Source organism: Brachypodium distachyon, chromosome 4 (genome assembly GCF_000005505.3).
Source record: "Brachypodium distachyon strain Bd21 chromosome 4, Brachypodium_distachyon_v3.0, whole genome shotgun sequence".
NCBI lineage: Eukaryota > Viridiplantae > Streptophyta > Magnoliopsida > Poales > Poaceae > Brachypodium > Brachypodium distachyon.
The window spans coordinates 15931170-15950087 of NC_016134.3; the positions used below are offsets into that span (position 1 = coordinate 15931170).

Sequence of the window (18918 nt, forward strand, 5' to 3'; positions counted from 1 at the left end):
ATAGGAAGGAGTGACGCAACTTATCAATTTGCTTGATCACCCACACAGGTTGCTTGATGGCCACCATTTGATAAGATGGCAACGCTCAGAGGATGGAGTTAATAAGAATTAGACGGCCTGCTTCAGAAATGAATTTACCTTGCCAACTAGCAAGTTTCTTGGCGACCTTGTCAATGATATCTTGGAAGTCTCCCTTGAGCCTCGCAACAGCCAGCGGCATACCAACATAGGTGCAAGGGAAATCACCACTATCACAACCTAGAAAGTTGCTGGCCTGAGAGAGATCAGCGGCATCGCATTTGATGCCAAAGATTCTGCTTTTACTGAAATTAACGGACAAAAACAAATAAGAGCGGCGATAACAGATCTCCTTGACGTAATCCTTGACAGTGACTAATTCTCCCCGAGAGAGATTGGTTGACCAAAATGCGAGATGATGACGTTCTGAGCAGCATGGCAATCCAGTGAGTCCATCTCAATGGGAATCCTAGAAAGTTCAGCAACTTGATCAGGAACGGCCAAGCAACCGAATCAAAAGCTTTGGAAATGTCCAACTTTAATATGAGAGTAGAGTGGTTGTCGTGATGCAATTTTCTGATTGTAGATTGGACGAACATATAGTTATCATGGATGCATCGACCTTTTATGAAAGCACTCTGGCAGGGGGAGGTGAGTTGTGGCATGAAATGTTGCAATCTCCTAGCCAAGGACTTAGTCGCCAACTTGGCGAAACTATGAACAAGACTAATAGGCCGAAAGTCCTTCGGTTGAGAAGCTTCTTCAGTTTTAGGCAGCAGGACAATACTTGCAGAATTTAGCAACATCAGATTCTGATCATTCATCGTCCAAAGCAAGTGCATGGCATTCATGATATCATCCCTGATTAAATTCCAGCAAACCTGAAAGAATTTGGCAGTGAATCCATCGGGACTAGGAGCTTTCTCAGGGTGCATAGCGAATATGGTACTTCTGATTTCAGACTCAGAGAAAGGCCGGTCAAGTTCAGAGAGATCAATGCGAGGCAGCCGCAAGCAACTGAGGTTGAGAGAACATGGGTGGTTGCCGGTGGTTCCAAAGATCTGCTCAAAATGGTCTTGAAGCATTGAAATTTTGTGCTCGGTGGAAGAGGCGGTGATACCATCTTTGACAAGCAGCGGAATAGAATTTTTTTGACGCCGACACGAGGCCCTGAGGTGAAAGAGCTTAGAATTAGTGTCACCGACTTTGAGCCAGAGATATCTTGATCTTTGCCTCCAAAGGGATCTCTCGATTGAGGCTAAGCCAAGGCATAGCAGCTTCAGCTTTTTCCTGAAGAATCTCTCCTAGACAGTGAGAGCGCGGGCATCGCCAGCCTTGTCCAGCATGAAAATTAGCTCATTAATTATCTCAGATTGAAGCTGCATTTGGGATCTAAAAAGAGAGTTCCACTTCTTCAGAGCCTTGGCAGTAGCGGTCAGCTTGCTGTGAAGAGTGGCAAAGGCATTGGAGCCAATCTGAGCATTCGACCAAGCATGGTGAACCACCTGCGAGAAGCCCTCTCTAGAAGTCCAGTAATTGTCGAAACGGAAACGTCTACGAGGCCTGAAAGCAGCGTCAGATACAGGAAAAGCGGCGCATGGTCAGATACATCGGGAGTGATAGGTTGCAGGAGACAGCTTGGGTAGGCATCGTTCCACGCGGAGTTGTAGAGAACTCTGTCAAGCCTGACCCGGACATCGTTGCTTTGGTCATTACTCCAGGTGAATATACGACCATGCATATACATCTTTTTTAAGTAGCGTCGTGGCGGTGTCACGGCAGATGTCAGATGTCATAGGATGCTTTATGTTGGGGCCGTTGGACAAAGGAGGAACAGGAGGGAGGACGTGATTAGAACCACGCACAACACAAGAAAACACACACGGTTTATCCAGGTTCGGAGACCTCTTGTTGAGGTAAAACTCCTACTCTGCTTTGTGGTATTTCCCAAGATATCGGCGGTTACAACGAAGCTCCTTGAGCTGTTTCTTGAGGAAGAAGAAAAATGGAAAAACCCTAAATGTCTAAGTGAAGGACCCCTCTCTTGGGAGGGGTGGTGCTCCTATTTATGGGCCGCCAATGTCACACTGACATATGGACCGAAGGCTAACCTTATCTTCTACGGGCCCCGCCGGGCACGCCCCTCGGTTCCCTCCGGGTGGCACGGTAGGGGAGAAAACAGCTTTACTTTTCCTGGCGTCAGGCGACGCGCACTGTAGCCACACACCGGCTTCCGTCATCGGTCCTTCTTCGGTGCTTTACTGTATAGCCGCTTGGCACCGCGACGTGAGCAACGACTGCTTTCCTTTGATAAAGGGGGCGTTGCTTTACTTTGCGTCATGTGCTCAGGATAAGACCGTTGACGCATCTCGGCGCTGGCCGAGATCAGACTGCTTGTGCTTATCCTGCAACCACATAAGACAAGATAAATGTCCCGACATATCTTTGGTATGCCGGCCTGTTAGCAATGCGGCTTAAGGATGCCGGCGTACTTGTCTGTGCCGGCTTTGTCTTTGTTATCTCGGCTAATGTGTGTCGTCATGACCCCGACACTACTCCCTGAAGCTGTTGTGGTCCGGCAGGAAAAGATGTCGGGCCGCGACAGTTTCCCATAACTCAAGCCATCGAAGACTAGCAGGGCTGAGCCAAGAAAGATGATGAGACAATCCCGAGCTTTCTTAGCCGAGATCAGGCAACTTCGACATATCTAGTCGGCGTGCTTATTCAGCCCTGAGCCAAGATAAGATTCCTTTCTTCCTCATGGCCGGAAGTAGAAAGTCCGTTTCTGCCGACATTAGTGCCACCCGTCGCTCACACTCTACGCTTTGCTTAAATAACGGGAAGATAAGACCTGAAGTATTGCCGGCGCGCCTTTTGAGGTGAGTGTGTCGTCCCATCGACGGGATCGTCCGAGTCAGCTGTTCCCGGATTGATGCAGGCGTGAGCATTTTGATGATAAGTGTTCTAATAACTGTGAGAGAATGTCGAATGTTATTACCTTCGGTGCGACGGGGGCCGGCATGAGCGATCGGCATATGATCCTGTCGCACCAGTGGCACCCGGGGTGCCACCGCTGCACGACGCGTGGGTCGCATAGCTTGGTTCCCGGGAGTATCTCACCCCGGGCGGCAACGTGCAGGCTGCCCGGCAAGCTACCAGCCCGGCAGGGCTAGCGGGGCTTCGGGAAATAATCCCGCCTGGGCACCTCCCGAGAAGGCACTTGCCGGGAGGAGGCGTTCCCGGGCACAAGTTTCCGCCGCGAGGACGGGGCCGAGCGAACAGAGCAGCAACGCCACGAGGGCGCGTGGCAGGCGCGTGGCAGGCGCCCGGTGTGCAGGGTCGCCAGGACGAGGAGTGAGGCGCACGGCTTATTTAATGAGCTGACAGGAGGGGGGTTATCCGTCTAGTCAGGCAAACAGGTGCTGCCCAGAGCTAGTTTCTATGCCTTAGACCCCTAGTCGCGGGGTTGGCGCTCTTGCATGCATGCCAGCGAACCGAGGAGCAGCTGGCCAGCTCCTTGCTCGCCACTTGTAATCCATGCACCGTGGCACCTGTGGTATCCCCTTGGCTATAAAAGGAGGACTCTCGCCAACGGTCAAAGGGTTCGAAAAAAAGAAGGATTCGGTCTTTGGTTGGTACATTCGGTTTTTCCGGTGGACTAAGTCACAGTTCACTACCACTAGCCCAGAGTAGTAAGGAACACTTAGCCAAAAAAGAGAGCACCCGGGGACCCTTCCTCGGGAACTTTTAAACACACGATCTCCTGGTAATATTAGCTCAGACAAGCATGACGTAGGGTTTTACACCTCCGGGTGGCCCGAACCTGGGTAAAAAGCGTGTGCATGCGTGTTTATTGTGCTCTTGCGCTTCACATTGGCCTCGCCGGCGATCGCCGGAGCGATCCCCGTTGCCCACTGCCGAACCTAAAAGGGGGTGCCCACGCATCCCCGGTGTCAAAGCCCTGTGCTGCGACAGATCCTCCGAGTCCGGATCTTCCTGGTCGATGGTCAAGCGCTCCCTCCCAAAGTGCTTGTCCAGGAAATTCCAGTCTTCATTGCGCTGAAGGGTAAACCTCTGCACAAAGGAATCAAGTTGTGCCAAGATAAATCATTGTCAGATGAAAGCCGGCATAATCATCATGTCGGATGAGAACAGAAGACACATACAAACAAAAACTTACGAGGGGCGGACGGTGCTTCCGGCTGAATGCCGGCATACCCCAGGCCCAGTGCTCGGACAAGCTTGTCTCGCGATTGCCTTAACTCGGCGCTGGACTTCAAGCTTGTCTAGCCGGACAGTTGATACCCGGTTAGGGTCAAACTGGCCGCTATAGAAACACATCTTATGTGTCCGGCGCTGGAGCGGACAGAACCGTCGGTACACGAAGGTCGCCAGCAGATCGTCGGCCGTCATCCCGTTCGCCTTGAGGTCGAGGATGCCGGCATGAATCTCGTTGATCTCGGGAAGACTATCCTTGGGATCGTACTTCCAGTTCTTCTTCTCCTCCGGAGGGCCGACTACAAATCCCGGCAAATTGATCTTGTCGGTGTCGGAGGAGTTCTTGACGTAGAAGAAAGTCTTGAGCCATTTCTTGCAGGACTCAAGACCTTGGATCCAAGGGAAGGTTGAACGTCGGCGGGGTATGTCGGTGGCGGCACCGCAATGAGTCATGGGTTTAGCGGCGCCGGGATTGTCTTTGTCGGGAAGGACTTGGGACCGGAACATGAAGTACTTGGCCCACAAGTCAATGGAAGGCCAGAGGCCGAGATAAGCTTCACAACAAGTGACAAATGCCGAAAGAGTAAGGATGGCGTTTGCCGGAAGGTGGTGCGGCAGAAGGTTAAAGAAATCTAGGAACTTCCTAGTGAAATCGTTGGCCGACAGAGCGAACCCTCGTTCAAAATGAGCAAAAAAAACGACATGCTCACCGAGTTCGGGTGTCGGCACGACCTCGTCACCGGGTATCCGGCACTCCACCTCCTCCGGAATCCGCCGGGTGCGGCAGAGCCACTCGATAACCGCCGGCGAAACGTCAGAGCCTTCCCAACCGGCACGCTCCGAGCCCGTCTCCTCCTCCGGATGCTGAGCGGCAGGGTCGACAGTGGCGGCATCGCGAGAGGAGGACGCCATTGCTCGAAGTAGATCTAGGTTTAGGGTTTCCGGCAAGGAGACGGTGGCGCAAGGCTCGAGCGAGCAAAAAAGCGGCGGCGGAGAACTGAGCTAACGCGTGCGAGGCTGCAGCGGTTAGATGGGCTACTGGGAGCTAGGAAGCACGGTGGCAGAGGAGCTCTGAGCTTGCGGCAATGGCGGAGCGCACGAAGAACAGAGGAGAGCAGAGAAGAGCGAGGGCGTTGGGGGAAGCGAAGGGTTTTCACCCTCGTCCCCTCCCCTTATTTGTACCCGCAGCACACTAATGGGGCACGGATCTTCCGCGCGCACGATCTCTGTGGCCAATGGAAAGGCCACGCACGATCGTGGGGGCAATCAAACCCATTAAGGGCGCATGCGCTCGGTTACTGCGTGACGTGGCGCAGTTAATCCCGTCGAATCTAGAGGATTAGGATCCGCGTGGGAACCGACATTCCCCTCTTAATGACCTGCCAGTTTTTACTGTCTGATGGGACGACACGCTCGCCTCAAAGGGCGCGCCGGCAATATTTCGGGTCTTATCTTCCCGTTATTTAAGCAAAGCGCAGAGTACAAGCGACAGGTGGCACTAATGTCGGCAGAAACAACTTTTTTACTGCCGGCAACAAGGAAGGAAGGAACCTTGGCTCAGGGTTCAGTAAGTACACCGATAAGATATGTCGGAGCGGCCTGATCTCGGCTAAGAAAGCTTGAGGTTGTCTCGGCAATTTCCTGGGCTAAACTCTACTGGGTGTTGGTGGCTTGAGTTGTTGGAAAATGTCGTGGCTCGACATAATTTTCTGCCGGACCGCAACAGCTTCGGGGACTAGTGTCGGGGGGATGACCCTGGAGAGGGTCAAGAAGGCACACATTAGCCGAGATAATGAAGGCAAAGCCGGCACAGGCATGTACGCCGGCACCTTCGAGCCGAACTAATACCAAGCCGACATACCAAGTGTATGCCGGCATGTCTATCTTGTCTTATGTGATTGCAGGATAGGCACGAATACTTCGATCTCAGCCAAGGCCGAGATGTCTCAACGGCCTTATCCTTATCACATGGCGCAAAGTAAAGCAGCGCCCTCTTTATCACGGGAAAGCAGTCGTTGCTTACGTCTCGGTGTCAGGCGACTGCGCAAAGAAGCACCGAAAGAGAATCAATGATGGAAGCCGGCGCGTGGTCACTGTACGTGTTGCCAGACGCCAGGAAAAGTAAAGCTGTCTTGTCCCCTGCCGTGCGCCCTAGAGGGAACCGAAGAACGTGCCCGGCAGGCTCCGTAGAAGAGAACGTTAGCCTTTGGTCAACATGTCAGTGTGACATGGGCGGTCCATAAATAGGAGCACTACCCCTCCCAGGAGAGGACCTAGACTTAGTGATCTAGGGTTTTCCCCTTCTTCTTCTTCTTCCTCAAGAAAACTGCTCAAGGAGCACCATTGTAGATCTTAGTATCTCGGCAAATATAACCAAGCAGGAGTAGGAGTTTTACCTCAGCAAGAGGGGCTCCAAACCTGAGTAAACCGTGTGTGTGTTCTTGTGTTTGTGCGTGGTTCTCATCATGTCCTCCCTCCTCTAGATCCTCCTTCGTCCATCGGCCCCAACATAAGCCATCCTATGGCATCTGCCATGACACCACCATGACAAGCCCAAACGGGGTGATAAAGGATGTCTTTATTTGGTCATTAGGCTTCAGCGGTATCTGGTGAAAACCAGAGTACGCATCTACAAAAGACAACAACTCACACCCGGCAGTGGAGTCGATCACTTGATCGATCCGAGGTAACGGAAAAAGGATCTTTGGGACATGCCTTGTTCAGCCTAGTGTAATCGATACACATGCGCCATACCTTGGCAGCAGTTGGGTCATCTTTCTTCTTCTCGACCATGACCGGTTTGCTAGCCAGTCGGGATGCCACACTTCCATGATAAAGCCGGCAGCTAAAAGCCGGGATATCTCTTCCGATATGATCTTCCTTCTGTCATCGGCGAAGCGTCGAAGGGGCTGCTTCACTGGTCTTGCATCTGGCTTGACATGCAATGAGTGCTCAACCAACTCTCTCGGCACACCCGGTAGGTCTTGACTTGACCATGCAAAGATTTCCCGATTCTCACGGAGGAAGCTGGTGAGCTCGCCTTCCTATTTCTCGTTCAGGCCGGCACCAATGATGACGGTACGGTCCTGGAACTCACTGTCGACCGGGATCTTCTTCGTCTCCTTGGCTGCCTAAAAAGCCACACTTCCATAGGGCGCGTTGTTGAAGCAGACCGCGTTGTTGTCGATGAAGCCCAGAGAGCCGAATCTCCGGACCAAATCGGAGACCACGCGCTCTCCCCACGGTGGGCGCCAACTGTCGTGGTGGTGTCACGGCAGATGCCATAGGATGGCTTATGTTGGGGCCGATGGACGAAGGAGGAACCGGAGGAGGGAGGACGTGATTAGAACCACGCACAGCACAGGAACACACACACAGTTTACTTAGGTTCGAAGCCCTCTTATTGAGGTAAAACTCCTACTCCTGCTTTGTGGTATTTCTCGAGATATCGGCGGTTATAATGAAGCTCCTTGAGCTATTTCTTGAGAAAGAAGAAGAAGAAGGGGAGAACCCTACATGTCTAAGTGAAGGACCCCTCTCCTGGGAGGGGTGGTGCTTCTATTTATGGGCCATCAATGTCACACTGACATGTGGACCGAAGGCTAACCTTATCTTCTACAGGCCCCGCCGGGCACGCCCCTCGGTTCCCTCCGGGTGGCACGGCAGGAGACAAAACAACTTTACTTTTTCTAGCATCAGGCAACGCTCACTGTAACCACGCACCGGCTTCCGTCATCGGTCCTTCTTCGGTGCTTTATTGTACAGCCACCTGGCACGGCGATGTGAGGAACGACTTCTTTCCTTTGATAAAGGGGGCGCTGCTTTACTTTGCGCCATGTGCTCAGGATAAGACCGTTGACGCATCATCGGCGCTAGCCGAGATTAGACTGTTTGTACTTATCCTGCAACCACATAAGACAAGATAAATGTGCCGGCATATCTTTGGTAGGCCGGCCTGTTAGCAATGCGACTTAAGGATGCCGGCATACTTGTCTTTGCCGGCTTTGCATTTGTTATCTCGCCTAATGTGCGTCGTCATGGCCTTACCCGGGTCATTCCCCCGACAAGTAGCAGCTCGTTGATGAAATTTCCGAAAGAATTCAGCAGCCCTTTGTTAATATTGCTGTTACTTTTGTCGGACGCTCCAGCAATAAGATTAAAATCTCCAGCTATAATGATAGGTATATCCACCGAACTGAAATGCTCTTTGAGATCAGCCAGAAAAGCACGGTTATCTGGGGCACTTTGAGGGCCATACACATTTACTAACCACCAACAACTGTCAGATAGGCGATCTTTGAATTTAGTGGCAAGCATGTTCTGAGAAGAGATGGATTGCATCATGATCAAGCTGTGGTCCTGCCAGGCGGTGATGATGCCACCCGCAGTACCTTGGGCCGGCACGAAAGCAAAGTTGGAGAACTGAATACCACAGGCAGTACTAACATCGAGAGAAGACACAACACTTAATTTAGTTTCTTGCAAACAGACGACAGACACAAGGTGTTTAGCAACCAGCTTATTGACCGCTCTGCGACGAGCAAGGGAGTTAAGCCCCCTAACATTCCAAACAAGGATTATGAGACATTCCATGGAAACTGACACGACAACACATGGACAGGCAGATGAAACAAGACTCATGCAGAGGCCTTGGCCTTCTTCTTCTTCTCGGCGCCCCTCTGAACCAGGGCAGTGAGGGCAGCAATCTGCACATCGGTGAGGGGCTTGTCGAAGGAGGCGGAGTAGCGAGCAAGGAGGGTAGCATCATCCAGGGCAGCCTCCTCAAAAGCTACGCCAAGCTTCTTGCAGATGAGGCGCTTGGCCTTGGACATAACATGGTCAGGACTAGCTTGCTTGGAGGCTAGGCGACCACTGCGGCGAACTGGGCAGTGGGCACGGGCAGCTCGAGAGAGCGGAGCCTGCACTGGCTTGGCGAGCTGCAAGAGTCCAGGCGTGACCGCCTCCGCGACACGCTGCAGGAAGTCGGCGAGGTTGGGCAGAACCGCAGCATCCGAGGAAGCCGTCACGGCAGCCACAACTGCATCCACTGGAGGAACCGGAGCAGCGGGCCCCACCGCGACAACTGCCATAGCAGAGGCGTCGGGAGCCGGCATGGAAGCAGGCATCACAGGAACATCAGCATCCTGCGCACACTTTGCCGCGACACGGACAACAGGAGGCACCATTGCAGAAGGAGCGGCCGGCGGCGGGAGCGTATGGCTCATCTCCACAGGCCAGGGCAGCAGGACAGAGGGTGCTGGGGAGACGAGCAAAGGAACAGCAGAGGCCAAGCTGCCTCCCGGTACGCCAGCATCATCAGCATGACGGCGGCCAGCGCTGGATCCCCTGCCAGACCGGGCAGTAGCGCAGCCCAGCCTCGCCATGGAGGCCCCGTGAGGTTCGGGAGGCACGTCGGCTGTGCCATCGGTCCTGCCGCGCGCCCAGTTGAAGCGGTAGGAATCCCTGTCGCTGCCATCAGTGGCAGTGCCATCAGCGCCCTCATGCAGAACTGAGATGGAGTCGAGGTGGAGAATGAGTGGGTGGCTCAGCATCGGATGAGGTGGCGGAGGAGGAACATCGGGCATGTCGTCGACGAACTCGGAGAAGCCGTCAGGGAGTAGCACTGTGTCGGTGCCTCCGTGAGAAGGCTCGGGGATGTCGAGACTGAACTCCTTGGGGATGGAGTTCGCATCCTCCACCCATCCCTGCACTACAAAATATGAAAAATCTCCGTTGTTCGTGCAGGATTTGGCTACGCCGGTGATGGTGGCGTTGGGGATGATGCGGCGTGCAGTGTCGACAGTAAAGGCGTGAGCCGGCATCAATGAAGAGGCGCACATAGTGGCGGCACGTGATTTGAGTGGCGAAATGTCGACGGGACCACGGTCTCACCGTGAGCGGCGTACCCTGGAAGTAGATGACACCTAAGGAGCGAAGCTCCTCCTTCCAGCTGAAGTGGTTGAAGACGAGCAGAAAAGCCTCCGGGTACAGCAGGTCAACGCGGCAGGCGTCGCGGGGCATGCTTGGCAAGGCCTCTATGAGAGCCTCATAGATGTCTGGCGGCGCAAGGCGCGGCCGCGTCCCAGCGACGTAGAGGATCAGCGAGTAGGCTTCGTGCTGGCGCTCAGAAGTGTACATGGCCTGGCTGCGCTGCCCGACCGCACGGCCATGGACCGGGCGCCAGAGGGGGCAGCCGTCCGCGTAGGTGGCGGCAACGGGCAGCATGGAGAAAGGCCCAATGGCGGATATCATCTCGGGAGCAGCTTGCGGAGGTGGGGCAGGAGCAGCTTGCGAAGATGGGGCGGCTGGAGGACCGGGTGGCGAGACTGGTATGGATAGGCGGGCGCGGACTGGTGGGGCGCTACTTGGAGGAGGGAATGCGAGCCTGGAGCGGACGGAAGGGGCGGCGGAGCGCGGTGGCGGCGAGGATGAGGGGAAATGGAGTAAGGGAGCAGTGGGGGGGCGTTGGGCTAAAATAGGAGTGGGCGATGCGAGCAGCGGTGGGGAGCGAGTAGAGTGAGGCGGAGGGCGAATGGCGCGCGGTGGAAGATCACGGGAGCGACAGACCTTGGCAACATGTCCAGATTCAAAGCAATGTGTGCACTTAACTGGAAACTTGCAGAAAGCAACCTGATACGAAGAGGAGAGGCAACGGAAGCAGCGCCCAGCCAGATCAACGAAAGCTCCATCGGACCGGAAAAAACCTTGTCGAGGGGGAAGGGCATGGGTCGGACGCGCAGGAGCACGTCTTGTCGGCGTGGGGGGGGGGGGGGGGGGGGGCTTGCCTCACAGGTTTCCCACCCGGACCAACCAGCTGCCATGCTTGGTCAGCAGAGGACGAGCACGCCACCCACCGCGCGCGTCCCATCAGAGGGTCCACTTGTCAGCGCGGACGGAGCCGCGGAAGGAGCCAGGAGCGAGCCGGCGACGACGCCCAGCGGACGCAGCGGCGCATGGGGCACAGCAGAGACCGAGGCAGCGGGCGGCCCAGGCAGCGCGCAGGCCTGAGCGAAGGATGCACGAGGTGGCCGGGTGAGCACGGGCGGCGAATCTTGCAGGCGGGGCGAGGAATCTAGCAAGCGAGGCGGCGAATCTTGCAGGTGAAGAATATGGCGAGCGGACACTAGCGGTGAACCGTCAGCGGCAGGGGAATCCTGCAGACGCGCCGGAAGAGCATCTTGGGGACGGCTAGGCGGCGAGCTGTCCGAGGTGGACACTGACCATGAGACGCGCTCAGGGGAGGCAAGTGGAATGGGCGCAGGCGGAGGAGAGCGATTCGGGGCGCGAGCACGGGGGAAACGGAGCAAGAGCAAGAGCGGCGGTGGGGGCTTGGGCGGTGAGCGGCGGACATGGTCGGACGGTGGCCAAGGAGGCCACCCTTGGAGGTGGGAGGAGCTGGACGGCCGCCGCCTAGCGGTCGCCTGGAGGTGGGAGGAGCTTCCCCACACCCTCTCACAGAATTTTTTTTCGATCTAGAGGGTTTTTACCTGATACACCGCCAGGATCAATGTGTTTTGGAAGTCTAAATATACAAGTATTTTGAGAAAACTTGCAACCTCTGTATATACAACTATATCTGGAAACAGAGGAAGTATGATTTAGCAAATCCACAATTCTTTCTTGCAGAAAAGTTGCGATTCTTTTCGAAAGAAAAAAAAAAGTTGCGATTACAAAGCAAACTGCCGAGATGCACGGGCGCACGTAAATTAGCGCACGCACGCCAGCATCAACGTTTGAACTTGCACGTTTCTAACTAGCCGTAGCATATGGAGAGAAGAAAGCACAAATAAGTACACACCACGAGACGGGGCCGCCTTCCTTCTCCCCAAGCGCACACACACTGCCGCTACCGACGCCCTTCGAACTCATCGTCGCAGTCAGAGCAGGCCATGAGACGGCCTCCGCTCTTGACTTCGCCCTCCACCGTCCAGAGCTCCCACTTGCACAATATCATGCACTGCTTCCACTCTTCGCGTTGCTTGTTCCGGCAGTGGCTGTTGCACTCCATTGGACGGATGTTCTTCTTCTTCTTATTCTTGTCGACGACGATACCGCTCTCCTCCTTCTGTTCCCTTCCGACCTCCGCCTTCCTCGCAAGCCAGGGGTCGCAGTGCATCATGCAGATCCTCCACTGCATGCCTTCGAACTTCTCGCAGTCGGTCCAGTCGCAGCTAAGCTCTCGTTCGGCCTCCTCCACCCCTGCCGCCGACACCGAGCCCGTCAGAACGAGGAGAAGCCCGACCAGCAGCAGGACACACCGCACAACGCTAAGCTGCTTGGGGGTACCCATGGCTGCACTACACAAAAGGCCGGGCTACGGAGGGTTAGATAGATGGGGAATAGACTGGCGAGGCGTCGAGGCGAGACGCTGCGGTATTTATCGGGGACGGATATATAATGCGCGCGAAGGCGAGGGCATGGCCAGCGTGCATCGTGGAAGAAGCGGGAAAGAAGAAAGGGCATATATGGCCAACGTGCATCGATCTGATCCATGGTTGACTGTCAGGACCTCGTGCAAGGTGTGGGTTAATTAGTTTTCCATGGCAATTAAGCAGACTGCAGGGGCTATAGCTAGCTCGATCTGATCTAGCTGGTGACTATCTAAAACTTAATTCCACTTCCCCGTGCAGCAGGCATGTGAGACAGTGAGAGGAGGCATCCAGTTTCACCGCTTCGGATGGATCAACTTGCTTCAACACGTGGAAGAGTTTACTTCCGTTATACACTTGCTTTAATTACATTACTTTTTTTTGTGCAACTAGCTTCTGAGGATATATAGTTGCAGATTAGTGCAACTTGTGCAGTTGCATAGATGAAGCCTAAGATTAGTTGCATTTTTTTTGTCCAACTTTGGGTATAGCATGTGCAATTGGGTAGATGCACATTCTGACGCATCAAAATGCACATAAGTTTGTGACTTTTTGGTTCATATATAAATGTGGAAAAAGAATTGTAATTTCATATTCAAATATTTTATGGGGTTATTGATACATTTGCATACTTTTGAAACACAAAGGTTAAGATACACACATCATGACATGCATGCGCGCACTCACACATCACCTATTGATAATGTGATCCTGGCACCTTGCATTTAAATGATAATCTATTTTTATGAGACATGTATGGAGTATCAAACACCCAAATAACCATCAAACTAATGGTTGATTCTTCTCTCGATGAACCATTAAGACTGGAATCGAGACATTAATACATTAAAGGTTAATTGTTTTGCACCTACAATAATGAGTTCCCAACTATCTTACACATTTCTAAACCAAAAAAGTTGCACAAAAAAAGTTACGTGCAACTATGTCACACATTTCTAAAACCAAAAGTTGCACACAAAAAGATACATGCATGTTTTGGATTCATATTGTGCAAATTATCAAATTGCCCATTTTTGAAGCAAACTAGAAAAATAAAATATTTGCATTTTTTCGGTTGTGATGCCGAATTTGAAAGAGTTAAGTCCATATAACGCCTGAACTTTGAGGATGAGACTACTTTACCCCCTGAACTTCAAAACCAAATACTTAACCCCCCGAACTTTGCAAAACCAGACATATCACCCCGAGACCAACCTAAACGGTCAAAATATCTATACTCCATATTTTGTTACTTCTCGGTTGAGTTAGCATAGACAATCACTATAATTTCAAAAGTACACTGAGTTTCCTTTAAACAAACCGTTTTGCTAGAAAACAATCGACTATTTTCTTCTTAGGAAGCAGTCGACGGCGTGGCCGCCAGATCTGCGCGCGTGCGGAGATTCGCGTCGCAGGGCTCAAGGGCGGCTTCTACGTGGGCTTTTGGCGCGTTTGTGTGTGTGGCTTTTCCATCTGGCTTGGGGCAGGGGTGCGTGTGTGTTGGGCTTTTTGTTCACGGGCTTTTTTTTCCGGTGTTTCGGGGAGTGGCCTGAGAGGAAGCGGGAATATGATGCGTCGGGGTCTTCAAGGTGGCTCTTCTTCTCCCACAATTCGTACTCTTTCTCCTTTCCCGCGGCAGCTCTCTCGTCGAAGGGTCCTCGGCGGGCGGTGATTCTCCGGCGCTCTCTTTCTCCGTCGTCACGTTCGTGCTTATCCGTCAGTGTTAATTTCCTCCCTTTTTGTCTGTCTTTATTCTCGCTTGTAGCTTAGGGTTTTTGGCGTGTGTGGCTTTTCTGTCTGGCTTGGGCTAGGGGTGCGTGTGTGCTGGGCTTTTTGTTCACGGGTGACAAAGTTGAGACTTCGACAATGCCATATTGGTGGACTTGTATCTAGAAAAGATTTCGAGTGTATGTGTTGGCGAACTCGTCGGCTAACAAGGACACAGGGAGCACAATTTACCCAGGTTCAGGGCCTTCGAAAGGTAATACCCCTACGTCCTGCTTGTCTGATCTGTATTGATGAGTCGATTACAGAGGGTGCCGCGGAGGCTAGATGCACAGATTCGATCTGGCGAGTGCGTCTATGCGGCTTCTAGCTAGGTTGAGTTGGGGGTCCTTGGCTCCCCGCCTGGCCTTTTATATATACAGGATCTCAGGTCTTAGGTAGAGTTCAAGTCGGTTACAATAAAGAAACATACTCTAATTAAGCTTCGTTATCTTGAGTCGCAAGCTTTGGCATATGGACTCCTGGAGTCGTAGTAGGTTTCCTTGTGGGCCCTCGGCTGGGCCGTAACGGGTATACTCGAGTCGAGTATTAACGGGCTTTTTTTTCGATATGTGGGGGAGTGGCCTGAGAGGAAGCGGGAATATGATGTGTCGGGGTCTTCAAGGTGGCTCTTCTTCTCCCACAGTTCGTACTCCTTCTTTCCTGTGGCAGCTCTCTCGTCGAAGGGTCCTCGGCGGGCGGCGATTCTCCGGTGCTCTCCTTTCTCCGTCGTCGCGCTCGTGCTTATCCTTCGGTGTTAATTTCCTCCCTTTTTGTCTGTCTTTATTCTCGTTTGTAGCTTAGCGTTTTTGGTCATCGCGGCCGGCGATTGTTTTCTCCGTGGATGATTTAAAATCCAGTCGGTGATTTTTAGGCACAATGTACCAGAATGTAGCGGGTAGTGTGTTGCTGTTCGTTTTTGGCATAGATTTCATTAGTTCATTTGCAGCCTGTTGTTTTTGTTTTTCACATCCCCGTGCAACTTAACACGAGTTACATCAATAGTTTTCCTAGATGTGAAGCTAATCAAGGCAGTTGCACATCACGTAATTATTTCGTGCAACTGTGGTTTTGAATGAACCGGCCCAGCTGTCAAATTTTATTTTCAGTTTCACATTCCCGCGAACTCAACACGAGTTGCAGCAATAATTTTCCTAGATGTGAAACTAATCAAGGCAGCTGCACATCACGTGCTCCGTAATTATTTCATGCAACTGTTGTTTTGAATGAACCCCAGCTATTTAAATTTTCAGTTTCACATTCCCGTGAACTGTAACACGAGTTGCAGCATACTTTCAGTACATGTGAAACTAATCAAGGACAGTTGCACATCATGTAATTATTTCGTGCAATTGGGTTTTTTGAATGAACCGCAGTTGTTTTTCTAATTTCGTTTTGAGTTTCACAGCCCCTTGTAACCCAACACGAGTTGCAGCAGTACATTTCCTAAATGTGAAACTGATCAAGGCAGTTGCACATCTCGTAATTGTTTCGTGCAAGTGTGCAACCGGTGTTTTGAATCCTCTTTTGAATTTTCATTGCGTTTTGAATCCCTTTTTGAATTGTCAGCAGTTCCAAAATTCAAACATACAAGCTGAGGTACAACAAAAAGATGAAGGTGGTGTGGGAGCATCTTGTCAACACATGATGGCGAAATGGCAGTTCCATATGTTCGACACCGCTTCACAAGCTTCAAAAATTTGAAAATTTCTGAAAACATGTATTTTGTTTCTTTTGTGTCTTCCTTCCTGCATGTTTATCGACAACATGGTGCATCTGTTTTGGGATGATACAAGGTACACCTGGGACAAGATAATTTTCTGGTATGTTCTCTACTTCTTTATGGATCTTCTTTTTTATTCCCTTTTTATTTTTCCTTGGTTTTTCTACATTTTTAACAATTTTTTACATGATTTCCCCTATGACATTTTCCCCATTCGATTGGATGCAATAGTGTTTCCCATTTGATATTTTTAGGCTTCAGAAGCCAAGTTAGAAGTAAATTAGAAGATGGAAGTCCAAAAGCAGATAACAGCCCAAAAAGTAGTGAGCTAGCCCAAAAGTAGTCGGCAACCAAAATCGAAAAAAAGAAAGGAAAGCGTAATAAACAGAAGCCACGGAGTAGTCTCATAACCCAGAAGTCCACGAGTTGATAGAAAAGAGGAAGAAACAACAAGCCCAAAAACCAAGCCGGTTGTTCCCTGGGTTTCTCCGATCTGCGACCCAGAAATAGACAGTCCCTGCTCAGTTTGTTATTGATTTATCATATACCCACTCCGTCCAACAAAAGATGTCTTCACTTTGTTAAAATTTGAATATACGTAGACATGACTTAGTATATAGATGTATTCAAATTTAGTCAAAATTGAGACATTTTTGTTCCACGGAGGGAGTATATCATCTCAGTTTACACGTTACGTACATATTGCCTCGGTACAAGCTAAAATCGACAACATAGCTTTCCAGGTCGATCCCTCGGACAGCATGCTCTGTCACGGCTGCAGAGCCGCTGCAAAGTACCGCAATTTATTCCTATTCCACACACACGTGCACGCATACGTACGCAAGTTACACACCCTGCATGTCACGTACGTACGTACGCAAAATGCACCAGCAGCAGGTAGGTCGATCGAGGATCCTCCCTGAAGAGCTAGAGCTACTTCTTCAGTTACACCGCCTGGAGGACGGCTCCGGCCACCCTCATCTCCCATCCGTGCTCCGGCTGGCGCTCGTCGCCCTCCCGGCCGCGTCCACCGGCGCCGCCACCGCCACCGTGATGAGGGGTGCTCTCGCAGTCCCGCACGCACTGCTGCCTCTCGTACCCGTGGCCGTACCGCCGCTTGCATTCCTCCTTGCAGCCGGCTTCGTGATGGTTCGTCATCCCCTCGCCGTCCGCCTGCTTAGTACTCTCGCACTCCTTGATGCACTGCTCCCGGCCGTACGACCCGCGTGGGTACCGCTCGCACTGTTGCCGGCAGCGTTCCCCTTCTCCTTCTCCTTCTCCTTGTCCGTGGCCATTGGAGTTGGGTTCGTCGCCTTCGATGTCTTCCGGCAGCCGGCCTCCGGGGCTGTGGCGATGTTCGCAGTGCTCCTTGCAGTCCTTCACCTTCCGTGAGTCCTGCCCAAACTTCCAAGCGCAGTCCTTCTTGCACCATTGGATATCCTCCTTCTTCGTGTCCCGCTCCCACCGGGCCTCCGCCGCCGAGGCCGCGGCCAGGAGGAGGAGACCTGCGAGAAGTAGACACCAGAAGACACCGCTTTCTCGCTTGGAACCCATGGCTAGCTTAGCTAACACGAAGAGTCGGATGAGTATATGAGTGAGGTTGGCATATGGACGGGCGAGAGAGCGCGGAATTTAAGCGCCGGAGCTCGGTGGGGACGTGGCGACGTGGAAGCCCCGTGGCGGTTGGGCCGCATGCAGCGAACCCACGTTGCGCGCGCTGCCTGCAGCGTGGGCTCGGCGTGACTTGGCAGGTAGCGTTGCGAGTTTTCCAGGTTTGCATAAGAGGCGAGTGCGTAAGAGGGGGGCGTGTAGGTGGCAAATGGATTTTTTTTTGGTGTTGACCGTGAGGGGTGTGGGGTGTCTGGATAGCTACGGGATTATTGTCACCGTGCATGCACGATATGGATATCGATGCACAAAGGATACAAACTCTTGTCTGTTTGTACTTTGTAGACGAATAGTGAAACACAATCCAGGGTTTCTTTGGATTTGGATTCAAGGATTTTTACGGGAGAGCATATATATGTCGATCCATATTTCTTTTCCCTATTTTTAGGTCAAAATTAATAGCGGATCAATAAACTTCCTATGGACTAAATTTCTTACAGTAACTTCATTATTCTGCGATATTAGGTCTCATGACCGCCCGCACGCTAGGGGACGTGCCTCCGCCTAGTCTCATGCATTGTTGTTCCGGTGAAAACCAAAGTTTTCGATCGGTTCTGCTGGAGCACACAATACGGGTTTTATGGCTTTGATGTCGCACTGCTATAAAATGTGGTCTATATGTAACGGCACATCAGTAAAAGGTCCGGCGCGACCGTTACTGATGAATAACATCAGTGTCGGTCACGGCAGCGACCGTTACTGATGAATAGAGCGGGGTCTGCCAGGCGACCGCCACTGATGAACTATCATATCTCGCGAGAGACATCAGTGGCGGTCGATTAAGAGACGACCGCCACTGATGAACCACGCATCAGTAACAGTATGGTCGCCTTAACGCGACCGTTACTGATGTACCCACTATTATCATTAACGGTCGCCCCCAAGTCCAAACCGTCACTGATGATTGTCGCGTTTTAAATATGCGGGGCAGAGCCGCAGCTGGTCTGTTACGACGCGTAATGGACCAGCTGCGGCCCTTCTTCCCCAGCGACGGCGAAGCGTTGCCCGAAGCCATGGCGCGAGCCCACCAGGTAGCGTCTCCTCCCTCTCCCCCCTCCGCCGGCGGCCGCCATCTCCATGGCCGGCGAGCTCCATTTTTGGAGCTCCGGCGGCCGGCGAACTCCGATCTTCGAGTCCGAAACTCCCCTCTCCCTTGCG

The 18918-nt window shown here is 52.3% G+C and overlaps 1 protein-coding gene across 1 annotated transcript; it reads right to left on the bottom strand.

The window, feature by feature from the left end:
• Positions 1–16859: 16859 nt before the first annotated feature.
• LOC100832362 (antimicrobial peptides) lies at positions 16860–17693 on the bottom strand. Its single transcript, XM_003575879.3, has one exon. It carries the CDS (start codon positions 17644–17646, stop codon positions 17038–17040), a length of 609 nt encoding a protein of 202 aa, XP_003575927.1. The 5' UTR covers positions 17647–17693; the 3' UTR covers positions 16860–17037.
• Positions 17694–18918: the final 1225 nt, after the last annotated feature.

What these genes read in the sequence shown, in the direction of transcription:
- LOC100832362 (XM_003575879.3), bottom strand. Translation starts at nt 17,646, where the DNA reads ATGGGTTCCAAGCGAGAAAGCGGTGTCTTCTGGTGTCTACTTCTCGCA.